This window comes from Portunus trituberculatus, chromosome 4, assembly GCF_017591435.1.
Source record: "Portunus trituberculatus isolate SZX2019 chromosome 4, ASM1759143v1, whole genome shotgun sequence".
NCBI lineage: Eukaryota > Metazoa > Arthropoda > Malacostraca > Decapoda > Portunidae > Portunus > Portunus trituberculatus.
This window is the reverse complement of record NC_059258.1, coordinates 6772571-6795070: the sequence shown is the minus strand read 5'-3', so window position 1 is coordinate 6795070 and position 22500 is coordinate 6772571. Positions and strand designations below refer to the sequence as shown.

The 22500-nt window shown below is 41.7% G+C and overlaps 1 protein-coding gene across 2 annotated transcripts in view; it reads left to right on the top strand.

Moving 5' to 3' along the window:
* The first annotated feature begins 2842 nt into the window (after positions 1-2842).
* Positions 2843-22500, top strand: part of LOC123512350 (protein YIPF1-like) — a 21532-nt gene continuing 1874 nt past the window's right edge. Inside the window, exons 1-8 of one of the 2 annotated variants that reach the window (XM_045268712.1) lie at positions 2843-2919; positions 3400-3439; positions 3526-3653; positions 17936-18128; positions 19942-20058; positions 20541-20695; positions 21440-21622; positions 21899-22500. The exon at positions 21899-22500 is cut by the window's right edge and continues 1874 nt beyond it. In XM_045268712.1, the coding sequence (XP_045124647.1) occupies positions 2878-2919; positions 3400-3439; positions 3526-3653; positions 17936-18128; positions 19942-20058; positions 20541-20695; positions 21440-21622; positions 21899-22351 (1311 nt within the window). In that variant the 5' untranslated portion in view covers positions 2843-2877 and the 3' untranslated portion in view covers positions 22352-22500. Of the gene's footprint in view, positions 2920-3399; positions 3440-3525; positions 3654-5872; positions 9118-17935; positions 18129-19941; positions 20059-20540; positions 20696-21439; positions 21623-21898 lie in introns of those variants that run through there. The other variant, XM_045268704.1, reaches the window with a different exon arrangement.

Sequence of the window (22500 nt, the reverse complement as noted above, 5' to 3'; positions counted from 1 at the left end):
GATGTGTGTGTGTGTGTGTGTGTGTGTGTGTGTGTGTGTGTGTGTGTGTGTGTGTGTGTGTGTGTGTGTGTGTATTTACCTACTTGTATATTACAGGATTCGAGCAGGGGTCATAGTGACCTGTCTCCATATCTAATTTCATCCAACTTTTCCTTAAACTTTTCTGCTATTACAATCTCTTCACTCAAGCTGTTCCAGATGTCCACCCAGGGCCGGCCCTACCATTAGGCGAACCTAGGCGGTCGCCTAGGACATCAGGCTGAGAGGGGCATCAAGCAGTAATTCCTATTTTGGTACTTTAATAAGCATGACTTTAATAAGCATGGTTTAATCATTAACCGTCAAGCGTCAGACCAGTAACTAATTAGTTAATTTGCAGAAGCGTTTTGCCAAATTTCCCTTATTTTTCTTATTTTTCAATTCAATAGGGACAGGGTGAGATAAGGTAACCCCGACAGAGAGAAAACACCGATCGAATGCTGTGGTAGAAACACTATTTCAAATATCGCGCCACCACTCCCCACCAACACAGCTGATATCCTACGGGAACCTAACCTAACCTAACCTAATCAAACCAAATATAGGCAGTCTTGGACGAAGATTCCCTTCAAGTTGCGCCAGCTGCCATGCCCTCCTATCAACTGCCATGTTTGAACGAATATTTTGCCTATCAAATGGCTCTTTTTGTTACCCTCAAATATAACTGATACAAATTTGAACCAAAAATTATTGTCCCCGAGTCACTGGCCCTGGGTGAACTCTCAAGGAAAGGGCCCAAGGGACATAATTTTTCATCTTCGCCTAGAGCATCAAAAACTCTCGGGCCGGGCCTGTGTCCACCGTCCTATGAGGAAAACTTAACTTTTCCTTATTTTTCAAACATTGACTTTTCATGATCTTAGAATATCCTCTTGTTCGTCTGTCACCATTTTCAGTCAGTGATACTTATATGTCGTCTATCTATCTTTTCATACGGTTCACTATCTTACACATCGTTATTAGATCTCCTCTCTTCCGCCTATCCTTCAAAGTTAGCAGTTCCATTTCCTTTAGTCTTTCTTCATAGGGAAGGTTCTTTATTTCTAGTACCATCTTCGTAACTGTCCTTTTGCATCCTTTCTAGTTTCCCGATGTCCTTTTGCATGTACACTGACCACACTACTGCTACACATTCAAGTCTATATAGGTCTTATCATAATGTGTGTGTGTGTGTGTGTGTGTGTATGTATGCGTGAACCCTTGATTGAAGCTTCACTTATATCATTCCAAGCGGGCAGTGGCGGTACTTTCACCACACACACACACACACACGTTGCCTCTACAGGGTCGGTTACTTTCACCGCGTGACCGATGGCTCCCTGTTTCTTCTTCCCATTTCTTTTTTTCTTTTTCTCTCTCAATGCTTTGACTCTTCCTCTTTGCTTGATGTTATGGTGTGTGTGTGTGTGTGTGTGTGTGTGTGTGTGTTAACTTGCTTTTAGTACGGTGAAGCAGATGAATAGATGAATAAATAAACATTATTACAACACATATATCTTCTGGTCTTCCTCAAAACGTATATTCTTTTCATAAATATCAAATTAAGAAATAATTCGAAGTGAAAAGATATGAGAAGGTTAAATCTTATCTGAAACTCTACTATTATTACAACCAGTGGAATATTAAAGAGGTTCTGGGAAGAGTTGGAAATTATATAAAACTTCCCGAACTGTATTTTGAAACTATTCCTTGATTTTTTAAAATTTTATTTTAGACTAATATCCATGCAATAAATAACTCTTGTATGCATATAGATTTACTTTATTCCAGTTTTAATTTTTCATTTTAGACTGATGCCCGTGCAGTCTAGTAATGGCTAGCGAGAGAGAGCGAGTGCGGCCAGCCAGCAGAGCAACACACGTTAAGGTAGCATTGGGTGTTGTCTTGAAAACTTTTCCTTGCTCTTGGCCACACCCCACTCCGTCCTTACTAGCTAACCACAAAGTTGATAGTACGCACGCCTCTCTCTCTCTCTCTCTCTCTCTCTCTCTCTCTCTCTCTCTCTCTCTCTCTCTCTCCTTCATTTCTCCATTCATTTCCCCCCACTTCCCAATCAACGTTCATAAGCCACCAGAAAGCCTCACAGATCATTATAACCAGTGAAATAGGAGAAAATCCAACATTAGGCCACACTTACTGCTCTGGGCGTCTTGATTTCTTTGGCGGGAAAGTTTCGGCAGTGTTTTGTCGAGATAATGTCGATGCGTTTATTTGATGTTCTAGTTCGCTTTTCTACTTGGGGAAGAGCTTCATAAATTATAAAAAAAATAATAATAATAATTTCATGCTTGAAAAATTTTGACTGATTTCTCAGTTTTAATTACTCAATATTTCTATCTAAAAATTCATTACTTCTATCGAGACATCAGTATTTATTCATGCTACATTACGCTATTTCTATCTTTTCTACAACGTTTTATCTTCCTCAATTAACAGTAGAATACTAAAAATGTGTGATGATTTATGACCACGAGGGCAAATAGAGTATGAAAAGTCTTTACTTCAGTTTTAACACTTTCGACTTAATGTCACCCGTATACATCTTGAAATAATCACAGTAAATATCCAATAAATAGTTAGAGCCATGAAAGGCATTACATTATGATGGGAAATAGAAGCTCAATTATTGTACTTGCTTACTACTTTGGCACTCCAAATCAAATTATTAATATACACTTTAACTCTCCAAAATTAACGCATCACAAACTGCCATACAACGAAGAAAAACATGACATAATATAATAATTAAGACAGCGACGTGGCATAGGTAAAGTAACCCTGTACAAAGTGTGGACATGTTCGTTTGTTGATAGTGACGTCATCGCCCTGTCAACCATCATGGCGGCGTCCAAAGGAGGCTTCGCAGTGTTAGATATACAGGTAAAACACGCACTAAAACCAACACAAACCTCTATCCACGACCACAAGACGATGATAGTGAGCCATTTTGTGAAGTAGAGCCAGGGAGCAAGTGACAGGAAGGAGGGGAAGTGAGGCAAAATGGCGCGTGACAAGTGCCAACGTAGCAGTCTGTTTTCCTGTCATGGTACTAATTCATCAACACGAGGAGAACTAATCACTAAACCACCGTGGCCTTCATAACAAACACACTGCCACTTAGATAGCACTCGCCACTGATAAATAGAGGTCAGGTCAGGTCAGTAACGCCTCAGTACCAGTTAGATTGGACTCACCACTGATATATAGAGGTCAGGTCAGGTCAGTAACGCCTCAATACCCATTAGATAGGACTCACCACTGATATATAGAGGTCAGGTCAGGTCAGTAACGCCTCAATACCCATTAGATAGGACTCACCACTGATATATAGAGGTCAGTAACGCCTCACTCTCGTTACAGAATGACGACCAAGAAATAGGAATGGATCTGCAATTTCAAGGTAAGCCATTTAAAAAAGAAAAAAAAAATAATGAAATACCTGATGATAGTGGTGGTGGTGATGATGATGATGATGCCCCTCTACAGACTTCGGAGATACGCGGACCCAGCCAGCGGGGAGCGGAGGAGGAGGGGCAGTGGGGGGCAAACACGAGCAAACCATTCTGTTCTCCGAGTTTCCCGACACTGCGGAGGATGACCAGGAGCATGACAAGGTGAGAGAGAATAAGAAAGAGGAAAGGGTTGGAAAATGAATAAAAAAAAAAAGAGGGAAGGTGTAAAGAGAAAAAGTGAGAGAGAGAGAGACAAGAAAAGAATAAGGGGAAGCGATAAGAGAGAGAGTGTGAGGGGAGTGAGAATAAGAGAGGGGAAAAAGTTAGAAAATAAGAAAAATAGGGTAAAGTGTGTGTGTGTGTGTGTGTGAGAGAGAGAGAGAGAGAGAAAGAGTAAGAGCAGGGTTTAGCAAATGAAAAAAAGAGGGAAAGGATTAGGATAGAGGTAAGAAAGAAAGAATAAAAGAGAGAGAGCAGGGTTTAGCAAATGAAAAAAAGACAGAAGGGATTAGGATAGGGGTAAGAAAGAAAGAATAAGAGAGAGAGAGAGAGAGACAGGGGGGGAGGGCAGTTGGAAAGGGTATAAAAAGAGGAAGGGTAAAAGAGAGAGAGCTATTAAAGGCTCTGGCGAGAATTTCTTGTTAAGATTTTACTAGAATCATGAAAATACCCTTAGAAAAATAACCTCCACTGCAGGCTTGTAAAAATATTCAAAGCAATTTGTTATAGATAATATTTTCCTCGACAAACTAACAGACAGACAGAGATAACAAATGACCATAAACAAACATACAAACAAACAGGTAGATAGAAAAAATGATTACCTTATTAAAACATGCAGATAAGATTGCCATCTTTTTTTTTTAAGTTACAAGATTCTTGCATTAATTCATGTATGGGAGTGACACAGGATAAATATTGGCACAGATGCTATCACTGCTGCCCTGCCCTGTGTGTGTGTGTGTGTAATTCACCTCGGTTGTCTGCTGGTCAGCTAGCTCAGAGCTCATAGACCGATCTTCGGGTAGGACTGAGACCACAACACACTCCACACACCGGGACAGCGAGGCCACAACCCCTCCAGTTACTTCCTGTACCTATTTACTGCTAGATGAACAGGGGCCACATATTAAGAGGCTTGCCCATTTGCCTCACCGCTTCCCGGGACTCGAACTCGGTCCTCTCGATTGTGAGTCGAGCGTGCTAACCACTACACTACGCGGTGTGTGTGTGTGTGTGTGTGTGTGTGTGTGTGTGTGTGTGTGTGTGTGTGTGTGTGTGTGTGCTGTCTTCGGTAGGACTGAGACCACAACACACTCCACACACCGGGACAGCGAGGCCACAACCCCTCCAGTTACTTCCTGTACCTATTTACTGCTAGATGAACAGGGGCCACACATTAAGAGGCTTGCCCATTTGCCTCACCGCTTCCCGGGACTCGAACTCGGTCCTCTCGATTGTGAGTCGAGCGTGCTAACCACTACACTACGGTGTGTGTGTGTGTGTGTGTGTGTGTGTGTGTGTGTGTGTGTGTGTGTGTGTGTGTGTGTGTGTGTGTGTGTGTGTGTGTGACTAAGGGATACAAACCAGCTGATTCATGTATTCTCCCAACACCTCACTATGTACAGCCTAAGAGAATAAAGTGGTGCTATTAGAAGATGTAAAGGACAGAACCAGCTGACTCATATATTCTGTCAACACCTCACTCTATAGACAGCCAAAGAGAATGAGGTGTTATTAGGAGATGAAAGGGATAGGAACCACAGGGAGATACACACTGTCAACACCTCACTCTGGACAGGCAAAGGGGATGTGACAGGTCCCTCTCCCTCACTGACTGGCTAGAGGGAGGGAAAGTCATGTAATATTGTTATTTTGGTTTAGTAAATTCAAGATGTGAGAAGAATTAGTGTTGATAAGTAAGACTGTGCCAATTTATAGATAGCCTGGAAGGTCTGTATTGTACTGTATTTCACCATAATGTTGTATTTTATGGTATTTTTAGACATGTTTGAATGGTCATGAGTTGGTTTTTCATGAGACAAAGTGTACACAGCAGTAACATTGTGGCATGGTAAAACAGTGACTGTACCAGTGATGGGTCGGGCTGAGTGACGAGTAACATTCCTAACCAACAACTGTGTCAAGTAATGAAGTTACAGTGTTTCGGTACAAATCTGGCTCCACACTGTGAAGCAAACAGTGTGCTGAGGAACACAGCGGTGCCGTGAGCCATGAGCAGCCAGGAGCCTCATCATGGACACTAAGATACACATGCTGGCCCTGGTCTGAGGGCAGCAGTTCAGTGTCTGGTGCAGGAGGTGAGGGTTGCCAGTATGCCAGAGTGCCAGGAAGGAAATGAGGCCATCTCTTCCTTGCAGATGTCACCCCGGCCAAAGAGACACAAAGGTGAGAGCCTGTGCTTGCCTGGACTGCCCCTCAGGCCTGGCCATGTCCAGGTGAGGGCCGTGCTGCCAGACTGGGTGAGGGGAGAGCCACCCCTCACCCACGTGGTGGCCCTCAGGCTGAAGGACAAGAGGCATACATCCCAGGCAGTGAAGCAGCTGTCCATGGCACTCCCTGTCCCAGCACTGACACACCTTAAGAGGGTGAGGCGGCTACCCAGGGAGGATGTCAGGAAGCTGAGCCTTGGGGAGCCAGCAGGACAGGACGCCATGCTCATCTACCTCAACTTTGCCGAGGAACTCAACATTGTGCCAGACACAACCACAGACATTGCCTCTCTTGGTGAGTCAGACGTCTCCCGCGTGTTTGTCCAGCTGGAGGACATGAGGGTGGACACACAGCACTACACACAGCAGGCGTTTGTGTGTCGAGCTGCGCTGCACCCACCCAGACTTAGGGAAGTGTACGATAAGGTCACAGCTCTCTGGCCATGTGTGTTTCACGAGGACGCTTACCTCACACGCCTCGCCTCGGACACTTTCTTCACCCCAGGGGAGATAGAGACCATCACGGCACACATGAATGAGGCAATAGTGGCAGGGAGGCAGGCTGGCAATGCAGGAAGACCCCCTGTAGGCTGTGTTATCATGGACGGAGTGACAGGTAGCAGGTGTGTGGCACGGGATGGCCGGTTCTCACATCCACTACAGCACGCGGCGATGGTGGCTGTGGACATGGTGGCAGTGATGCAGGGTGGTGGTGCCTGGACAACAACACCATGGAGAAATAAGGAGGATGAAATGATGCAAAGTACTTCTAACTCTTCCTTGCCTTGTAAAATAGTGACTCAGAGTGTATGTAATGCCTCAGATTCCTTCAAAATGACAGCCAAGAATACCTCCTTCTCAAACACCCAAGGGAGTGAAGGAATAGGAAGAGATTGTAAGGGTGAGGTGAAAGACATGAATGCTTCTGATAACACAGGTAATGCAGAGGAAAATGAAGGAAAGGAATGCAAGAAACATATGTCACAAACAAAAGATGAGAAAACGGAAGGAGGTGATGATAAAGGAAAGAGAATAGATAACACAATACCACAGACAAAAGATAAAGACAATACTTATGACAACACAAGCAACACTCAAGGAAATGATGGCAAAAGTAGAGAATGGAAAGAAGGTGAGGATGTGAAAAACCAAGGAAATACAAAAAAAGAAGAGAAATACAAAGACAAGACATCACCACAGACAAGAGGCAAGACCACCAACACAAACAACATCAACGAAAGTGAAGAAAAGGAGCAAACAAGAAACAAGACCACCAACACTTCACACAACACAAACAACAGCCAAGAAAATGAAGATAGAAGAGAACACCAGAATCAAACATTACCACAGTCCACCAACACCTCAAGCAACACAAACAGCCAAGGGAGTGATGGCACATCCTACATTTGCACCGGCTGTGACGTTTACCTGACTCATGAACCATGTATGATGTGTGCCATGGCCCTTCTGCACTCCAGGGTAAGGCGAGTGTTCTACCTGCATCCCGACCCTTCCCTGGGGGCCCTGGGGTCACGTGTCAAGCTGCACACACTACCTGGCGTCAACCATCGCTATGAGGTGTTCAGAGTGCACCCTTCACCCTCTTTGTGATGAGAGGTGAAGAACATAAGAGCTTAACTTTGAGATTTGTGTATGATTAGACTATTTTCTTGACATTAGGAAGGGTTCTATGGAGGTCAGAAGATTAATGACCACAGTCTTCACTATTTTAATCCCCCATATAAGTTTCTGAAGCTGTATAAAATCACCAAATAGTAAGCAGAATGAATATGAGAATGCATCATGGTACTCAAGGGATTAACAAAATGAGGGAAGCTGCAAGAGGCAATCAGACATACATGTGATAGTCTCTGTATGAACAAAGCTACCTAATTCCACCTATCATCCTCCACATGTGTCTAATCTTCTAAAGCTCCATACTGACTCACCACTAACAACGTGATTACTGAGTTTGTGTCAGCGCCGTGACAAGTGCTTGTGGCAAGGTGACTGATACCACCACATCAAACTCACACCACACTTTATTGGAATGCGGTCAAACTTGTAGAATTAACATATCAGCTACATTATAATCACTCTTCACTTTGTCAATGTGGCAGAAACTTTACAGTTTACACTTTCCATAAACCTATCCCGTCACGTGACACAAGACAAACACCCAATACACCTCAGCATGACATTCGAGGCATTAATATGTGCATACAATATAAATACGATAATACACAGTAATACATATGCAAAGCGGGAACAGTTGGCTTCTGTGGGGTGTTCCTTACTTTTGAACAGCGTTACACATAACACCAATAGCATTGTCTCCAACACAGTAATGCAGGAGTCTTGAGTGACACCTCAGCTCACCACTGTTTGTGGTGGAATGAGATGACGTACAGAGCCTTGAGACTTTACTGAGGGTCACTCAGAAAAAAACTTAAGGAACAAGGGAGTGAGTTGTGCCTATAGAACTTATGGAGTTACTGATAAGGGGAAGGGAGGTGTGACGCGTCAGTGTGAACCCCGTCCTGCGGGTAATGGGTCAACCCGACGTAAACGCTCTCTCCATCTCTTTCTCACTTTCTCTATAGCCAGCTGTTAACAGCGGCTACAATCCATTCTATTCATCAGCCACCCTGTTAATTGCTGTTTTGTTCTGTTGAGTGAAAGGAAGAAACTTTTTTATATCTATCCTTTTTTTTTTCTTGGTTTGTTTATTTGTTTATTTAACGCCTTTAGTACCAAGCTGCATTTTCATATTCATTCTGCATACTATTTAGCGATTTTATACAGCTTCAGAAACTTGTGTGGAGATTGAAATTGTGAAGACTCTGGCCATTTATATTTTGACCTCCATAGACCCTTCTTAACGCATATAAAATTGTGTAATCGTGCCCAAAAAATCATGGTAAAAATTCATCCCAGTACTGAAGGGGTTAATGAGAAGAGACTTTTGTTTATTCATTTTTTGTCTTATTCCTTGGTTTGCCTATTATTTTATTTTAAGAGAAAAGAAAAGGAGTTTGTACATATTATTTTTCATGTTTCTTTTTATTTATCATTTTTACATAGAAAAAAAATTATATGTAATCTTTCCTTATCAGAACTAACTCCAATTTTGTACTTCAAATTTGTAAACTTGAAATAAAACTAACAGTGACTTTTCTGTGTTCTTGCATTGAAGTGTGGCCGCTGCAACACTGAAAAGACAGACACTGAATGAGACAAGGCGAGAATAATGACAATGACTTCAACAACTGGTACTTACGAATGCTGCCTGTCACACACACACACACACACACACACACACACACACACACACACACACACACACACACACACACACACACACACACACACACACACACACACACACACACACACACACAGTTTGAGAGAGGAAACTAACAGGAACTGGCAAGATAGGAGGGATAAGGAAAAGGATAGGATTAAGTTTTTACTGAATAAGATCTCCGAGGAGGAAGAATGCCTATATGCTGAGGTAGAGGAAAGTGTGAGACTAGGAGCTTTTGAAGAAGGCAAGAGTAGACCATTAAAATTGAAATTAAAGTCTCAGGTGGCAGCCGAGGCCTTGCTGAGGAGGGCCTGGAAACTTAAGGACTCTGAGGAAACCAAAACAATTTACATAAGAAGAAATATGACACAGGATGAAAGAATGAAAATGAAAGAGCTTGTAACTGAAGTGAGAGAGAAGAATGAGGAAAGAACCGAGGAGGAAAAGACCAAGTTTTTTTGGAGGATGAGAAATGGGAGGCTGAAGAAGTGCTGGATAAAACAGATGGAATAGACATTACACTGACTGAAACATGGAAGAAAGAGATTAGGAATGGAATTCAAGTGACATACACGAATATAGATGGATTTCTGTCTAAAAGGCTAGAATGTATGGATTACCTAAGAAACAATTAACCAGACATAATGTGTGTAGTGGAAACAAAGTTAAGGCCCGAAATAAAGCTAGACTGGTTTGTTGTAAAACACTACAAAGTATGGAGAAATGATAGAAAAAATAAAGGAGGTGGTGGTATAATGGTTTTTACTAAGGAAGATCTGATAGTGAAGGAGGTGAACTTTAGTAAGAGAAATGAGGAAGTGATAAGTATGCTTATAACAGATGGCAAGAGGGACATTAATATTATAACAGTATACATACCACCCAGAACCAGTGCTTGGGAATATGAACAGTACCAAATGGTGATGAGAAATACTCTAGACAGAATGAAGCAAGAACTCATCAGAAAGGATAGAGTGATGATAGTTGGAGACTTTAATTGTAAAGAAATAGTGTGGGAAGACTACGAAGTGGTGAACGGTGGTGAGTGGGCAGAGGAATTGTTAAAGGTAGCAACAAATAACTTGATGACACAGTGGGTGAGATCACCAACAAGGTGCAGGGGACAAGATGTTGCAGCAAGGTTGGATTTGGTATTTACCAGGGCATCTCTAAAAGAGGAAATTGAACATGAATGTCCCTTGGGGAAAAGCGATCATGATGTCCTAAGCTTTGAGCTGGATACAGAATTAAGCACGAATAAGATTGTGGAGCACAGGAGGAAAAATTAAATTATGTAGGGCAAATTATAACCATATAAGGGAGTTCTTTAATGAAATTGACTGGTCCGTGGTATACCAGGAAAGGGATATGCAATTGAAATACGATAAATTTATGGATTTATATAACTCTGCTGTGAAAAGTTTGTGCCATATCACAGAAAGAGGACTTTAAATAATAAACAGTGGTTTAATAGAAATTGTGAAGAAGCAAAAAAGAACAAAGAAAAGGCATGGAAGAAACTTAAGAAAAACAGTGATGTATTATCAAGAGAAGTCTACAAAACAGCAAGGAATAGATATGTTGAAGTAAGGAGAACAGCACAGAAGGAATATGAACAGAGGGTGGTGGAAAACTGTGATAGTGACCCAAAATGTTTTACAAATTCATAAATGGAAAACTAAATAAAAGGGAGGCAATAGAAAAGGTAAAAAACGGGGAAGAAGTATATGAGGATGCTGGAGATATAGCTGAAATTTTGAACGACAACTTTTGCAAAGTGTTTACAAAGGAGGAGCATTTTATGGGAGGAAGGCCTACGGAAATAAAGCAAATGCAGGACATCATGGTTACTAAAGAAGATGTAAGGAAAATTATAAGCAATCTGGATATTAATAAATCAATGGGGCCTGATGGCATATCTGGGAGGTTGCTAAAGAATGTAAGGATCAATTGTTGAACCCCATATTTGATATTGTGGAAACCTCCATACGAACAGGAATAGTCCCGAAAGAGTGGAAAAGAGCTGACATTGTGCCTATATATAAGAATGGTAGTAGAATGGAACCGTTAAATTATAGACCAGTATCGTTGACTAGTATATTGTGCAAGGTATGTGAAGAAGTAATTAAAGCTAAGTGGAGTGAGTATCTAGAAAGTGAAAACATTCTGAGTGAAAGGCAGTTTGGTTTCAGAAAAGGAAGATCGTGTATATCCAATTTATTATGTTTTTATTCAAGAGTGACTGACATACTACAACATAGAGAGGGATGGGTGGATGCTATCTACCTGGACTTGAGAAAGGCCTTTGATAAAGTACCACACAATAGACTGATGTGGAAACTAAAGAAGATTGGAGGAGTAAATGATAAACTAGCAAAATGGATGGAAAATTACTTAGTGGGAAGAGAAATGAGAACAGTGGTGAGAGGAAGGAAGTCCGAGTGGAAGAAGGTAACCAGTGGAGTTCCACAAGGGTCAGTGCTTGGTCCCATCATGTTTTTGATTTATGTTAATGATATGCCAGTAGGAATTGACAGTTACATGAACATGTTTGCGGACGATACTAAAATTATGAGGAGAGTAAAGAATGTGGAAGATTGTAACAAGTTACAGGAAGATCTTGATAAAATATATGAGTGGAGTAAAGAGTGGCAGATGGAATTTAATATAGACAAGACCCATGTTATGAAAATGGGAAGAAGTAGATACAGACCAAACTGGGATTACAGGCTGGGTGATGAGAAAATTAAAGAGACCAATGAGGAGAAAGACTTAGGAGTAACCGTGCAAAACACTTTGTCACCGGAGAAACACATTAACAAGATATTTTGGAAAACATATAACATGCTTCAAAATATTGGCCTTGCATTCCACTACCTAGATGAAGGAATGATGAAGAAGATATTATGCACCTTAATAAGACCCCAGTTAGAATATGCAGCTTGTCTGGTCACCGCATATGAAGAAAAATGTGAAGAAGGTGGAAAGGGTACAGAGGCTGGCAACAAGGATGGTACCAGGACTCAGGAGTTAGACTATGAGGAAAGACTGAGGGAACTGGGGCTGACCACATTAGAAGAGAGAAGAACAAGAGGAGACATGATAACTATGTATAAATTGGTGAACAAGATTGACATATTGGACAGAGAGTTGATAAAGGTGACCACAAGTAATCATCTCCGAGGACATGGAAAAAAGCTAATAAAAGACATCTGTCTAAATGACGTGAGAAAGTACAGTTTCCCGCATTGTAGTATTGATAAGTAGGCAGTAGTCACCTGCCGCCCGGTGGAATACTCCAGGAGAGGTACTTACGGGGATGTAGGCAGTGCTGCAGACTGAGTGATTCCCCGTGTCCTCTCTTCCCGGTTCCCTTTGTGGTCTCATTTATACAATTGAGTAGCTGCAGCCTGCCCTCTAAAGACAACTTCTACTACTTCCTACACTACACTACAACACCTTACACTTTTACACTCTCTTCAAATCAAAATTTAATAATGGCTTCACCACGCCCTGCCTCGGAGTCCCCCTCTGGGGAGGGGACCATAAATGTCCCCAGGTCGGACTGCCCCTCTGCTGTCGACCTTGGGTGTCTTGACACTTCATCTAATACTTTCACTATCAATTTCTGCAACATTCGTGGCCTTCGTTCTAATTTTCAATCTGTGGAACACCACCTCTCCTCTACTAAACCTCATCTTCTCTTCCTAACCGAAACACAGTTGTCTGTGACTACTGACAGCAGCCCTTTTCTGTTCCCTCCTACTTGCTCTATCCTCATTTTCAATCCAAAGCTGGATGTTGCGCATACGTGCGTAACGACACCACTTGCTCTCGTGCCCACAATCTTGAATCTTCAGAATTTTCTACCATCTGGCTAAGACTTCAATGTCACTCTCTAACTAAATTCATCTGTGCTGTATACCTCTCACCTAATTCCTCTGACTATGTAAAATTCTTTGACTATTTGACTTCCAAGGTGGAGCACATCTTATCTCACTTTCCTTTGCTGAGATCTCCATTTTAGGGATTTCAATGTTCACCACCAGCTTTGGCTTTCATCTTCTTTCACTGACCAACCTGGTGAACAAACCTTCAACTTTGCTATCCTTCATGACCTAGAGCAGCTAGTGCAGTTCCCTACCCGTATTCCTGACCGCCTTGGAGACACGCCCAACATTCTTGATCTTTTCCTAACCTCCAACCCTTCTGCTTACTCTGTTAAACTTTCCTCTCCGTTGGGCTCCTCCGACCACAATCTAATTTCCGTTACCAGTTCTATCACTCCAGTGCAGCCTCAGGACCCGCCTAAGCGGAGGTGCTTCTGGCATTTTAACTCTGCTAAGTGGGAGGAACTAAGGCAGTACTATTCTGATTTCCTTGGGATGATTATTGTTTTCATGTCAGAGATCCTTCTCTTTGTGCCGAGCGCATAACAGAGGTGATTATCTCTGGCATGGAGCTATACATTCCTCATACTTTCTCTAACCCTAAAGCTAAAAAGCCTTGGTTTAACTCTGCTTGTTCTCGTGCTGTCAATGATAGAGAGGCGGCTCACAAACGGTTCCGTAGCCATCCAACTGCTGAAACTCATGCCCTATATATTTCTGCCCGTAATCATGCCAAATCTATTCTCCAACTTACTAAAACTCTTTCATCAATAGAAAATGTCAAAGTCTTTCCAATTCTAACTCCTCTCGAGATTTCTGGCATCTAGCCAATAATATCTCTAACAACTTTACTTCTTCGTCTTTCCTCCTTTACTTCATCCAGATGGCTCTACAGCTGTCTCTTCTTTTCTAAAGCTGAACTCTTCGCTCAAACCTTTGCTACCAACTCAACTTTGGATGATTCTGGGCATATTCCTCCTACTCCTCCACCCTCTGACTACTTCATCCCTAAAATTAAAATTCTTTATAAAGACGTTTTCCTGGCCCTCTCTGGCCTTGATTCTCGGAAGGCTTACGGTCCGGATGGAGTCCCTCCTGTTGTTCTCAAAACTGTGCTTCCGAACTCGCTCACTGCCTGGTCAAACTCTTTCATCTGTGTCTCTCTACTTCTATTTATCCTTCTTGCTGGAAGTTTGCTCACATTCAACCTGTCCCTAAAAAGGTGACCACTCCAATCCTTCTAACTACCGCCCTATAGCTTTGATTTCCTGCCTTTCTAAAGCCTTTGAGTCTATCCTTAATAGGAAGATAATGAGGCATCTATCAGCTCACAACCTTCTCTCTGATTGCCAGTATGGTTTCCGTAAAGGCAGATCTACTGGTGATCTTCTTACTTTCCTAACTGAATCTTGGTCATCCTCTTTAGGGACTTCGGTGAAACCTTTGCTGTCGGCCTTGACATATCGAAAGCCTTCGATAGAGTCTGGCACAAATCTTTAATTTCTAAACTACCCTCCTACGGATTCTATCCTTCTCTCTGTACCTTCATCTCCAGTTTCCTTTCCGATCGTTCTATTGCTGCTGTAGTAGACGGTCACTGTTCTTCCCTAAAACTATCAACAGTGGTGTTCCACAGGGTTCTGTCCTATCACCCACTCTCTTTCTATTATTCATCAATGATCTCCTAAATCTGACTCAATGCCCTATCCACTCCTATGCTGATGATACCACCCTGCATTATTCAACAGCGTTCAACAGACGCCCAACCCAACAACAATTAAATGACTCAAGGCGAGATGCTATAGGACGCCTAACTTCTGATCTTTCACTTGTTTCTGATTGGGGCAGAGAAAACCTGGTTTTGTTCAATGCCTCAAAACTCAATTTCTACAACTATCTACTCGACATAACCTTCCAGACAACTATCCTCTCTTCTTCAATAACACTCAACTTCCCCTCTCCTCTACATTAAACACACTCGGTCTATCCTTCACTAAAAATCTAAACTGGAAATTTCACATCTCTACTCTTGCTAAATCAGCTTCCAAGAAGTTAGGTGTCCTATGGCGTCTTCGTCCATTTTTCTCTCCTCCCAGCTGCTTGCTCTGTACAAGGGCCTTATCCGCCCGTGTATGGAATATGGCTCTCATGTCTGGGGGATCCACACACAGCTTTACTAAACAGGTGGAATCTAAAGCTTTTCGTCTTATCAACTCTTCTCCTCTAACTGACTGTCTTGATTCTTTAAGTCACCGCCGCAATGTTGCATCTTTATCTGTCTTCTACCGCTGTTTTCATGCTGTCTGCTCTTCTGAACTTGCTAACTGCATGCCTTCCCCTCCTGCGGCCTCGCTGCACAAGACTCTCTACTTCTTCTCATCCCTATTCTGTCCATCTTCCTAATGCAAGAGTTAACCAGTATCTTCACTCCTTCATTCCCTACACTGGTAAACTCTGGAACTCTCTACCTGTGTCTGTATTTCCACCTGCCTATGACTTAAACTCTTTCAAAAGAGGAGTGTCAAGACACCTCTTACGTTAACTGGACCCTCCTTTTAGATTTTTTTGTTTTTTCTCTTTATACTATTCCTCTTAACAGGGCCTGGCAACCAGCGGGATTTTTTTTCCAACTTTGTTTTCCCTTGGCCAGTGCCCTTGTAATGTAAAAAAAAAAAAAAAAAAAAAAAAAAAAAAAAAAAGTGGAATAAACTGAGCAGTGATGTCGTTGATGCAGTGTGTGTCAATCAGATGAAAGAGAGATATGACAGGAATGGACAAGGAGACAGGAGACAGAGAGCTTAGCTCGGGCCCTGTAACACACAAATAGGTAAATAGGTGAATACACACGTGAAGAAATACACTTTTCCATATAGAACTGTCAAAGCTTGAAATGTGTTTGATAGAGAAGTGACTGAAGCGACAATAATACAAAATTTTAAGATGAAATTGGAAAATATTTGGGATAACAGCGATGGGACAGCACAAGCATAGTTCCCCTCCTGTATATAACAACTAGGTAAATACAAATCTTTGTTGTATATATATATATATATATATATATATATATATATATATATATATATATATATATATATATATATATATAGATAGATAGATAGATAGATAGATAGATAGATAGATATATGGATATTTGGGCTAACATAATCTATTGCTGATAATGTTATTTGGTATTTATATATTGTAACACACACACACACACACACACACACACACACACACACACACACACACACACACACACACACACACACACACACACACACAGCCCGGTAGCTCAGTGGTTAGAGTGCTGGCTTCACAAGCCAGAGGACCGGGGTTTGATTCCCTGGCCAGGTGGAGATATTTGGGTGTGTCTCCTTTGACGTGTAGGTGCTGTTTCACCTAGCAGTGAGTAGGTACGGGATGTAAATCAAGGAGTTGTGACCTTGTTGTCCCGGTGTGTGGTGTGTGCCTGGTCTCAGGCCTATCTGAAGATTGGAAATAATGAGCTCTGAGCTCGTTCCGTAGGGTAACATCTGGCTGTCTCGTCAGAGACTGCAGCAGATCAAACAGTGAAACACACACACACACAGAAAATATAGAGGGAACAAGTAACACAAATTCTTAAACAACATACCAGCAATATTTTCCCTGAGAAGTAACATGCCAGCTCAATTTTTTCTTCCTTTAATAAGATAAAGCTAATTTTTACCCTTAGAAGTAACACCGACCCCCTCACCAACCCAATTTCTCCCCTTAAGAACTAACCCACCAAATTCTTCCTTCAGTAACACCAAGTCACCAAGTCAATTTTTTTCCCCTAAGAACTATTACCAACTCAATTCTTTTTCTTAAGCCATTTTTTTTCCCTCCTACAAACGCTATCAGTTTTTTCCCTTAAGAACGAACATCCATTAATTTTTTCCCATATCACCAATCCTTCAAGTTTTTTCCCCTCAAGAAGTGACACCAAATAAATATTTCCCTTAATAACATCCATCCCTTTCTCCCCTTGAGTCACACAGTCAGTTTTCCCCTTAACGAACACCCAAGCCCTCAATTTTTTCCTTAAGTACTACTAAACACACAGTTTTTCCCCTAAGAACTCACAGCAATTCAATTTTTTCCTTAAAAAACAAACACCTACCACTTTTTCCCCGTAATGAATACCCCTTAATTTTTTCCCTTATAAAGAAACACCCATCCATTTTTTTTCCTTATGTAACACCACTTCACTTTTTTCAACACCAAATCATTTTTTTTTTCCCTCAATGAACACCCTTTAATTTTTTCCTTAAGTATTATCAACCCCTCATTTTTTTTCCCCTTAAGAACAAAGACCAACTCCAGTTTTTCACCTTAGTAACAAACACCCACAACACAGTCAGTTTTTTCCTTAATGAACACCCCTCATTTTTTTTCCTATTACCAACCCCACAGTTTTTCCTTCAAGAACAAACACCAAGTCAATTTTTTTCCTTATGAACATTCATCACATTTTTCCCTTAACTCTTTCAATACCATGATGTGTTTCCATATTCCTTCTGCTTATTGTTTGATGATTTTATACAGCTTCAGAAACTCATGTGGGGGATTGAAACATTGAAGACTCTGGCCATTAATCTTCTGACCTCCATAGACCCTTGCTAATGTCAATAAAATGGTCTAATCGTACACAAATCTTAAGGTAAAAATGTGTCCCAGTGCTGAAGGGGTTAATAAACAATCCTCATTTTGTTTCCTTAAGTATTATCAATGCCTTAATTTTTCTTTTTTTTTTTCCCCTCCTGACAGCTGATGGGAGAGGGAGAGGCAAAGGATCCCAGGTCACTGAAAGCTGGCCCTTCGTTCTGGACCTTTGAGTTTTACCAGCAGTTCTTTGATGTGGAGAGCAAGCAGGTTGGGGACAGAATATTGTGGTCCATGGTGCCTAAGCCTGGTGTGAGCTACCTGCAGAGCTACATTAGGCCAAATCCTGATCTTTATGGTGAGTTTATAGACTTTTTTCCAGTTGTCTTCAGTGTGTGTGTGTGTGTGTGTGTGTGTGTGTGTGTGTGTGTGTGTGTGTGTGTGTGTGTGTGTGTGTGTGTGTAATTCACTGTTTGATCAGCTGCAGTCTCTGACTAGACAGCCAGACGTTACCCTACGGAACGAGCTCAGAGCTCATTATTTCCGATCTTGGGATAGGTCTGAGACCAGGCACACACCACACACCGGGACAACAAGGTCACAACTCCTCGATTTACATCCCGTACCTACTCACTGCTAGGTGAACAGGGGCTACACGTGAAAGGAGACACACCCAAATATTTTCACCCGGCCGGGGAATCGAACCCCGGTCATCTGGCTTGTGAAGCCAGCGCTCTAACCACTGAGCTACCGGGCCGTGTGTGTGTGTGTGTGTGTTTTGTTTATTTTGTAGTGTTTTTATTGTGTTTCTAGATTGTTGCTTTAGGTTTTGTGTGTTGATTTTATTGTGTGTGTAGCTGGAATGTTGTTAGTCTCATCCATCAGTGTAAGGAGTTAATTTATCTTTCAGTGTACTAGAAGTTCTACACTCACATACACAAACATGTCAATGAAGTACAAGGGAGAGGTGGATGAGTTGACACTGTATTTAGATATCAAGACGGGTTTCAACAGAATACCACATAGAAGACTCCTGTGGAAAATAGAACACATGGGAGGAATACAAGAAAACATCTTAAATTGGATGACAGATTACTTAACAGATAGGAAGTGAGGACAATGATAAGAGACACCCCATCAAGCTGGAGCACAGTTACTAGTGGCATACCACAGGGTTTGGTGCTGGCAGCAATTATGTTCCAAGTATATATAAACAATATACAAGAGCGTTTGAGTAGCTATATAAATTTGTTTGCAGACAATGTGAAACTTTTGAAAGTAATAAGGAACATCGGTGACTGTATGGAATTGCAGAAAGATATTGATAAGATCTGGGAATGAAGCCAAAAATGGAAATTAGAACTTGTTACCAAGAAATGCCATGTAATAGAAATGGGTAAAAGTAATGAAAGACCTACGTGAGAATACAAAATGAGAGAACAGATTATAATGAAAAGGGGTGAAGAGAAAGACCTGGGAGTGATTATACAAGACACCCTGACTCCAGAAAGACACATATATGGACTATTTGCTTCAACATACAAGACACTAACTAACATCAGGGTGGCATTCAGTTACATGGATAAGAATATGATGAAAAAGATAATAACCACAATGATAAGACCTATACTAGAATATGCAGCAGTGGTACGGTCACAATACAGACAGAAAGACATCAAGAAAATAGAAAGAATCCATAGGACCACACAAAGATGGTCCCAGAAATAAAGGACTTTCCCTATGAAGAAAGACTGAAGGAAACGAACTACCAACTTTGAAGGATAGATGGGAAAGATGGGACCTAATAATGATGTAAAAGTTAGTAAACCATATGGAAAAAATGATAGACAACATCTGGTATCACTGATGGAGGACGGAGATAGACAAACAAGAGGACATTTCAAGATCATGAAAAGTCAATGTTTGAGGAATATTAAAAAGTTCAGTTTTCCACATAGGACAGTGGACATCTGGAATGGATTGAGTGAAAGATTGTAGCAGCAGAAAGTGTGCACAAATTTAAGGAAAAGTTGGATAAATGTAGATATGGAGACAGGTCACTATGAGCCTCGCCTGAACCTGGTAACATACAACTAGGTAAACACACACGACAATTTTATCATAGTGTAGGTTTGTGTGTCAGTATAATGGTGAGTGTTGTTGTGTTGCAGGGCCTTTCTGGATCTGTCTCACCCTCACCTTTGCAACGGGCATCACTGGCAACCTGGCCAGCTACCTTGCCGCATCCACTGAGGAAACCTACGTGTGGAGATATGAATTCCGTAAAGGTAAGTCTCTGTCTGTATGTTTGTTTGGTGGTCTCTCTCTCTCTCTCTCTCTCTCTCTCTCTCTCTCTCTCTCTCTCTCTCTCTCTCTCTCTCTCTCTCTCTCTCTCTCAGTTTAGTAGAACATTGCGTCAACAATATTCATTCATCTTCCTCCTCCTCTTTCTTTGTTTTCTTAATCTTACTCCTTTCTGTGTGCCTGTTGTATATTTCTCTCTCTCTCTCTCTCTCTCTCTCTCTCTCTCTCTCTCTCTCTCTCTCTCTCTCTCTCTCTCTCTCTCTCTTAGAAAGAAAAGTAAGTCAAAGAAAAAATGTGAAAGAACATGGAACAAAAGAGAAACCAAGAAAGTAAATAGGAAAATTATAAAAAAAAAGAGAAAAAAAGATTGAAAAGTAAACTAAAGAGGCTTAGGAAAAAAGGAGAACCAAACAAAATCGATGACAACACACCTTCACACTGTCTCCGTTTCACCACACCACCACAGTGACCCTGGCTGCCTCCTCCATCTTTGCCTACGCCTGGCTGGTGCCGCTGGCTGTGTGGGGCGTGCTGGCGCTTCGAGGCTCCCGGGCCAAGATAACCCTGCTGGAACTCCTGTCTATCTATGGCTATTCCCTCGCCATCTTTGTCCCTGTATCGGTGAGTGGCTGGAGAGGAAAAAGGTTGAGTTTGTGGGGTAAATGGTTGAGTTTGTGATGTGTAAGGGAGAAAATGAGAGAAATGATAAAAGATGAATAAGTAAACTATTTTTCTTAAACATCAAGGGAAATGGTAAGAGATAAATAGTCACCATCTTTGTTGTTGTGATGGTGAGTGGGAAGTGATGGGAAAGGGAGGGTAAAAGGTTGAGCTTGTGGTGTGTGGGAGAAAAAGAAGAGGAGGAATGATAAAAGGTAAATAAATAATGTTGCCATCTTGTGTCAGTGAGTGGTATTGGGAAGTGACGGGAGAGGAAGGAAAATGTTGAGTTTGTGATGTGTTTGGGGGAATAAATTAGGGGATATGATAAAGTAAATAAATCATCTCACCATCTTGTGTTGGTGAGTGGGTGCTGGGAAGGGACAGAAGAGGAAGGGAAAGGTTACATGTATGAGGGGAAAAATTAGGGCAAATAAAAAGTAGCTAAAGAAATAAAAAGAGATTGCAATATATGTGACACAAAAGTTAAAATACCTGAAGAATGAAATATATAATATACTTTCAAGAATTATCCAAAAATTTTATAATGCGTAAAGGAGTAAAATGCACAACCTTATAATTATTTAGTATATCTCAGAGAATCAAATTAAAAGGAAACATTTATATTGAAAAACACAAAAATCTAGTTGAAATTTGTCTCACTCAAAAATAATGACTGACTCAATGCCCCTTTAAATTGGGCAGGTGCTGTGGATAGTGCCGCAGCCGTGGTTCAAGTGGTGCCTGGCCATCGTGGCACCCATTCTGAGTGGCAGTGTGTTGGTGAGGACGGTGTGGCCCTCGCTGTCCCATGACTCGAAGCAGGTGGCTATTGGTATTGCTGTCGTCATTCTGCTGCTTCATGCCACACTAGCTCTTGGATTTATGGTGAGTGTGTGTGTGTATGTGTGTGTGTCTTTCATATGTCACTTTAGAATCAGTTTCGATTCTTTAATCAGTCTATCTTTATTTGTAATTGTGTTTTCCTGCTATCAGTCAGTCAATCATTTCCTCTTGTTTTGTTTTTCTTACCATCAAACAATCAATCAGTCATCCAAATCTTCCTTCCTTGCACCAATACACCATCACACCATCAGTCAGTCACTCAGTCACTCAAACCTTCCATCCATCCACACACACACCAACCAAACCTTCCTTCCACAGCTGTACTTCTTCTCCCCACCGGAAGCCAAACCAAAGACTGACACCCTACCAGTCAACCCAGACACGAAGGTTACCACAGCAGCACCCAAGGCTCCGGATGTTTCCCCCAAGGCTCCTGAAGTGAAGGGGGACACAGCCGCCAAAGAAAAGCCACAGGAAACAAAAGGTGACCCAGCAGCAGCAGCACTAGTGGACCCAGGTGTGAAGATGGTGGAGAGGGAGTCGAAGGATGTTAAGTCAAGTTCAAGTGTCAAGAAGGCTCTAGATGTGAAGCCTGTTAAAGAGGTGAAGACAAAAGATGTTCCTAAATCTCCTCCTCCTCCTCTTCCTTCTGCTCCTGCTGCTGCTGCTCCTGCTCCTGGTACTGCTGCTCCTGCTGCTGCTGCTCCTGCTGCTCCTGCTGCCACTGCTGACAGCAAAGCAGAGAAAGCAGTTAAGAAGTCAACGTCTTAAGTTGTTCTATGGTTTTAGTATTGGCAGGTTACTAGTTATAAAGAGTGATTAAGAAGCTATACAGTGGAAGGGAGTGTGGTGTATTACTGGCTAAAACCTTCACTAGTTTCAAGGCTTGAGAGGAGCCAGGAGCCAAGATTGAGGATAAA